Source organism: Cebidichthys violaceus, unplaced genomic scaffold (assembly GCF_023349555.1).
Source record: "Cebidichthys violaceus isolate CVI_PGR_0920_01 unplaced genomic scaffold, fCebVio1.0.p SCAF_4, whole genome shotgun sequence".
In the NCBI taxonomy this organism is placed as follows: Eukaryota; Metazoa; Chordata; class Actinopteri; order Perciformes; family Stichaeidae; genus Cebidichthys; species Cebidichthys violaceus.
The window spans coordinates 7,646,605-7,653,422 of record NW_027176594.1 but is presented as its reverse complement, the minus strand read 5'-3'; the positions used below and the strand labels follow the sequence as shown (position 1 = coordinate 7,653,422).

The 6,818-nt window shown below is 36.4% G+C and overlaps 1 protein-coding gene across 1 annotated transcript; it reads left to right on the top strand.

Moving 5' to 3' along the window:
- The first annotated feature begins 2,655 nt into the window (after positions 1-2,655).
- On the top strand, positions 2,656-6,818 carry cisd2 (CDGSH iron sulfur domain 2). The gene is made up of 3 exons (XM_068727064.1): positions 2,656-2,910; positions 5,223-5,437; positions 5,652-6,818. Exons 1-3 carry the CDS (start codon positions 2,808-2,810, stop codon positions 5,739-5,741), a joined length of 408 nt encoding a protein of 135 aa, XP_068583165.1. The 5' UTR covers positions 2,656-2,807; the 3' UTR covers positions 5,742-6,818.

Here is a 6,818-nt window from a genome sequence, read left to right as displayed (position 1 = left end):
ATTTAGTCAATGGTCCATTTCCATTAATTTTAAGATATTCCTTTTTTTTTGTAAATATGTTGTAGGAGTACTTACACCAGGCAGCCTGTGATGGGTTCAAAAATGATTCACACACTCGGCCATTGTTGTCACAAATTATACTTTGTCATTTAAAATAATACTTGTCATGTCCTTTTCAATTAGGCTCATGGCAGTTTTGCCCCAAATTGCATTACCCCACCTCTACCTTTCTGAACTCGAAAGACTTCTTTTTCAAAATGGCTGCGACAGTAACCATCTTCATATCAAAAATAAAATATATGCAAAGATATAATGAAAAACCTTAATTTGGATACATTAAATGAGCCTATATGACGGATTAATTGAAGAGTAACTGTCACTTTGTATGTTACTTCCTCTTGCAATTGAGTTATTACATGTATTCAAGAGAACAGGGTTCTCTAGAGTCTGTCAGTAAATTATTTGGCCACATATGTTGTATTAACAATTATTGAATCAGTGTTTGGTGCTTTATTTACTTTAAATAGGCTTTTATTTTGATGTATTTTCATTTTGTGAGATTTTATTCCTCCATCACAGGGGAATATTGCAGTTTTTACTTCACTAAATGTATTCAATTGTAATTTAAAATGCACGGAGCTACATTTTGCTTGTAAATATTTGTTTAATTAATTGACTGTGAAGATATGACCTGACCTTTTCTTGTTATGGAAGCATTTTTCTATTAGGGTATTGCAAATTTGTGAAAATGTGAGAAGCCTGCTTCACTGTCCGTAAATGATACAATTTATTTATTTATCAATTTATTCCGGAAATTTATGGCGTCCCAGTTCCTGTTTCTTAAGTGTAGCGTGTCTGGTTTGTCATCTCCTTGTTCCTGGAGGTTGGACAGCAGGAGTTTTTCCTTTTTCTTTTCATTGGATATTTAGTTTTATCAAAAGCAAATCTACAATTGTTGTGTTGCAGACTTACTCACAACACCATAACATTGATTACATATAATTGGTTGTCCCATGAGGTTGTGCATCTTTCGACTGCTATTTAAAAAACAGGAATTTAGACTCTAAACCATAACTGTTGCAAGGTGCAATTGTACATACTTGAGAACATATCTCTCTTACAAACTATTTGTCTGGCGCATCCAGACGATGGACCAGTGCCCTAAAATGTTCACAAAGTAATGTCACATTATGACACCTAATATCTTGTATGGACTAAGTTGTAACCTGATGAGAAATCCTTTGAGGTAAAACCATGACTACTATTATAGAAAAGTGGTCAAAAGATTGGTAACTTTAAATGACGGAGAGAGTGCAGGCCTATTCAAAATGACCACATTTTGACAGTTGAATGAACTTATTGTTATCAGCTTAATAAATGTAATATGAAAAATGTAACGATGTATAGATTATATTATATTTGAACATATTTCTCAATGTGTAAATAGATTTGTATATATATCAATCAATCAATCAAACTTTATTTCAGACTCGGGGTCCATATAAGGTAAATACATAAAATTACATACAAGAACAATAAAAGTACATAGGCCTAACAATGCCTTACAAAGAGACAGCTGTACCACGGATGGGACTGGTAGCGTGTGGTACTAAACCTTATGTTGGTTAAAAACCAAGATGATCTCATTTTCAGAGTCACTAAGCCAACAAATAAATGAATACATACAATATTTTTGAAACGGGTTTGAAAAGTATTGACTCCTGCAGCCACAAACATGTCACTTGCACTACACCATCTCGGTCTCTTTAGTAATATTCTCATGGCATCATTATAAGCTACTTAAAGTCTCTGTAAGCTTTTTTTTGTAGTTTGACCACATGGTGGTGTACAATATGCTCTGAACAGAGACATCCTCACTCCATCTGTACACATACCAAACTTGCGTGAGAGAGTATTTGCTTGTGCAAACATCCTACGACATTGCCTAGAAATGTCATTATCATCGGTCATCTGTTCTGTTATAAAATGACCAAGATATTTTACTTCACCTCAGACACCAAGATTGTTATCAGACAATTTGAAGTCAGGGAAGTTTAGACATTTGTTCTCTCTGGTTCTACAGATCAAGATAGCACTCTTACTGGCATTGTATTTGATGTCATGTTCCACACCATACACAGTGCATATCTATCTATCTATCTAGATTTTTAGATCTTTACTCTATTATAATTGTATAATTGTATATATTGTGTATTGTGACATGTGTATTTTTCTTTTTCTTTTTTCTTTATATATAATATTAAGATTTTTATACCTGTAACCTATTGCTGCTCTGGAACCTATTGCTGCTTGTAACGAAATCATTTCCCCTCGCGGGATCAATAAAGTTACTATCTATCTATCTATCTATCTATCTATCTATCTATCTATCTAGATAGATATATAGATATAATTATATTACCATCTGATATCACAAACTGATTTTTTCATAGGTTGCTTTATTTATTAAACATTATCTACGTGTTTAAAAAAACGAACATCACGAGGAGCACACGAAGTAGACAGAAACCACCTCATTCAAGCTGAATTCAAGTTGTCCAATCATGAGCCACCAACTCCTCTAACGTTGATTGGTCACACACTCCAGCGTCACAGGTCGTCGTTGCGTGTATTCACGTTCACTTCAACGTACGTCTTCTCCGGACGTTTCCGTGTTCCAAATGGTGTCACGGTGTGAGTTTTACGTACCGGTGACTAGCTGCGCTCAGAAATGAACGCAGTGACACAAACGAGCACCAGGAACTACTCAAGTCAAACACAAAACCTGCAACATTGAGCTTTTCAAGATGGTTTTAGAATCCGTGTCAAGGATAATAAAAGTCCAGCTCCCAGCCTACCTCAAGAAGCTTCCGCTTCCGGAGACGATCGGCGGATTTGCGAGGTTGACAGGTAATTAACTTGCAGCTGTGTGACAACTTCTGACTGTCAAGTGAAGATGACTTCTCACCTCACTTTTTCAGGCACAGCACAAACTTACTTTAGCTAACGCTAGCCTGCTCTGTAACTGGGACTGTCCTTCAACACGTCACCAAGGGCTGCTTGGGCGCCAATACAACTCTTTATCATCGTTTAATTTGTTCTGTTTGGGAACTTCGTAAACTCAGTAATGACCTTTTACGTTGTAAAGCAATACGCTCCACAATTAAGTTAGATTTTGTGTTTGAATGTTGATACACTTTAGTGTCGCATCTTACAAGCTGCAACCTGTCCTCTGCTGTTTATCACAATATGTAACCAGTTCATACCGTCAAAGGATGCACAGGCAGGGCAGGTAGTCATAGACTACTGGTTGTACAGACTACTTCAAGTTTATTGTTTGGCATACTAAATCCCCAAATTCTTATGGTCCCTGCAAATGAGAAGATGTTCATGTGATCATATTAGTTGGTTAGAGCAGAGTTGCCACTGTTAACCTATTAATCTACTAATGATTTAAGTCATTTTTACAGCTTTAATGGTTCCAGCCTCTCAAATGTGAGAACTTGCTGCTTTATTCTTATCTCACATTATAGTAGATTTACCAACCTGGTATGTCACCTTGGGCTTGGACTGTTTTCTGGTGTTTTCACAGGTGAAATGATTAATCAAATAAATAAAAAGAATAATCTTTAGTTGCTCTTCTAAACTGAAGCATGGTAAACGTTGATATTCTTTGAAACTGTGGTCTCAAAAAACCTCTACTGGACAACATCATGAGCTGTTGGCTATTTGCAAAACCTTAATTAACAACGAGACTGAATCATACACTGAAAAAAAATATTCACAGTTTTTAAGCCCAAGTGTGCAGTTTAAATTAAGGAAATAAAGAATAATGGTTTAGAAAACCTAAGTGAAAGTCTGTCTTGAAGCAGATTTTCCACTTCAACCTGACCTTACAGCCAACACAGATCTTTGCAAAGTATCACATTTAGCCTAAAAATAGCCCCAAAATGTATAGAAAAGCTGAGCTAGCCCTGCCTGGCTGAAATGCTCCTGTGATAATTGACAAGCTTCAACCATTTGAGTAGCACCTCTCTGAGAAGGCCATGAAAGCAAAAACACATGAAACGCAACAGATGGAGGATTTCAGTGACTGAGTTAATTAGTACTAATTGATTAGGCTTGTGAAAGTTTTATAAAGGTCACATCTTGTCGAAAGTGAGATTTCCTTTTATTAAATGTATTATAAAGCAGGTCTATGTGATGTATAACTACTGTGAACGTAACAAAATGCTCAATAAACATCATCCAGAGATATGCACACAGCTTGTATTCAGACACTGTGCCTTTAAATCAAGCCGTCAGGCTTTCCGTGCATTCTAAAATCCACACTACCATACTAAATATAATAACCCATACAATAACCAACACTAACATACTATATAGAATGCCAGAAAAAAAGATTTAGTATGTCCCAATACATTATATGTCAAATGCAGTATGCCAAAAAATACCAGGATGTGCATTTTGCAGTATGCAAGCCAGCATGCACCAGTAAGTACTTTGTAAGAGCAGCTGCAGTACTAAAAGTAAAAAGAAAAAGTACGCGGCGATTTGGAATGCAGCTAGTGAGTCCCCGATACTGAAGTCCAGAAGCACTGACCAATCAGAGCGTTTCAGACAGAGGGTGAATACAGTTATATACATACAGACAGACACAGTATAAGAGAAAATATGGTTTTTTTTTTAACATTTAAGCATGAAATCATGTTCTAGTAGAAACCAAAAACACAAACCTGAAAATGAGCCTGATATGTCTGCTTTAATTTAAGATGTTGCCAGATGTTAAAACATGTTTATGAAGTTGTGTTTTGTGTCAAAAATGAGCAATTGAGTCAGTCAGTGCAGATTAGAAGATGGACGACTCATCAAGCGCTCCTACATGTGATATATAAATCCTTAAAGAGATTAAGGATTAGCGACGTCCCATTAGGCATCAAATCCTTTTACGGAAAGTATTTTAATTGCCATAAGAGTATTGTGAAAAGTTCCAGGAGGTGGGGTGTAACTCATCGCTAATAGCAAAATTACATAACTGTGCTTAATCCTCACTTCACTTGTCTGTCCTCTCCATGTGGACTGTACAATGGGGTTTCCCAAAAGGAAGTTGACATGCGACTTGAAGTAGAGCTGCAGCCAACGTTTATTTTCATTATTGATTCATCTGTAAATAATCTCCGGGGTTAATAACTTTATGTGTGATGTTTGTGATGCGTCTGTAGTGTCTGAGTGGCTCCGGTTGCTGCCTCTCTTGGGTATTCTGGCTCTGCTGGGCTATCTGACCATTCGCCCGTTCCTCCCTAAGAAGAAGAAGCAGAAAGACAGTCTGATCAACCTGAAGATCCAGAAAGAGAACCCAAAAGTGGTCAACGAGATAGACATCGAGGACCTGAACAGCGCAAGTGTGTGTTACTGTCGCTGTTGGCGCTCCAAAACTGTAAGTTGTACCTCTTCTCTATGCATGGAGATATCGCCATTCATAGTTAACTGGCAGTTTGTTTCATTTGCTACATATCTGATCAATAAGTTGTATTTTTATTACTGAACCCAGTCATTTATTAATATAGGCATTTATTTTTAAAGTCAGGGTAAGGAGTTCAATGTGTTTGTATCTTGCCTATCAGCTAACATTGGGTTGTTCCCTGTTCTAGTTTCCTGTTTGTGACAGGTCACACTTAAAGCACAACGAGCTAACTGGAGACAACGTGGGACCGCTCATACTCAAGAAGAAGATACTATAATTGGCTGCTGATGGGAGTTTTCCTCTCACCTCCCCAGTCTTTGATTTTCATAGTTAACAGCTAGTTTTCTGTCTATTTCTGTCTTTTGTTTTAGTCTTTTTGTTATGTATATTTTTTTTAACAAAAGTCTTGGTATTATGTTTAAGTTGCTCAGAAATGCGGACGATCAGAGTCTTTATTTGAAGTGGTCCTAAAACACCTAAAACTATAAAATTCCATTTTATTGTGTGGAAACGGTATTTTAGGTTCTGTACTGATATCAAGCAGTAAGGAAGCTTTTTTTTTTCGGGCCTTTGTTCATTGTTCACTTTTACTTTAACAGCCTTTTTATATGACTGTAAATTAAATTGTAATCATGTCTCACTCTTTTTGGAATCAATTACAAATCACCGGGACCACTTTGAGAGGAAAGCTTGAAACATAAATGCATTGATCTTATGATGACTTTCAATATTCTGAACCCATCAGAGTGAGTGTTTTTTTTTTTTTTGGTTGTTTAAAATGAAATACTTGATAGTAGTCCAACCCGTAACCAACATTTTGTACTGTATGTCTTCATTTTGGACGATTCTTAGGTTTTATTTTGTCTGTGTGCCAAATATCAGCATACTGTTCACTCTTTCAGGATGTGATTTATTCTCTCATAAGTTATTGTGTTTATGGGAAATGGTCAAATATTTCTTTGTTCATAGCCTTGAAACATTTGAGTTTAAATTTAGTTTTCAACTCTGTTGCCTACAAACATTTCAAACCATACACAGTTTTAACCTCAGTACGGTGTTGAGGTTTCACAAAGTAACTTCTGCAGCATAAGCTCTGTACCGTTTCTTCTCGTCTTGCTTCTGTATTCTCATAATGGCTGTGCATCGTTGACGACCTGCTGGAATATTCCTCCTCGATTCATCAGCATTATTTTATACATGAACGGCTTGTATCTTCAGATCTATACTTCCACAATGATGCCTATGAATGTCTTTATGAACTTTTGTAAGTTGATGGCTTGCATCGACTACTCTGTTTAATTTGTAAAAAGCAATAGTCGGGATGTTAAACTCAAACAGTTTTTGGCAAACAGAA

What these genes read in the sequence shown, in the direction of transcription:
- cisd2 (XM_068727064.1), top strand. Translation starts at nt 2,808, where the DNA reads ATGGTTTTAGAATCCGTGTCAAGGATAATAAAAGTCCAGCTCCCAGCC. An exon ending in CGGATTTGCGAGGTTGACAG is followed by an intron (nt 2,911 to 5,222) that starts GTAATTAACTTG and finishes ATGCGTCTGTAG; the next exon opens with TGTCTGAGTGGCTCCGGTTG. An exon ending in GCTGTTGGCGCTCCAAAACT is followed by an intron (nt 5,438 to 5,651) that starts GTAAGTTGTACC and finishes TCCCTGTTCTAG; the next exon opens with TTTCCTGTTTGTGACAGGTC.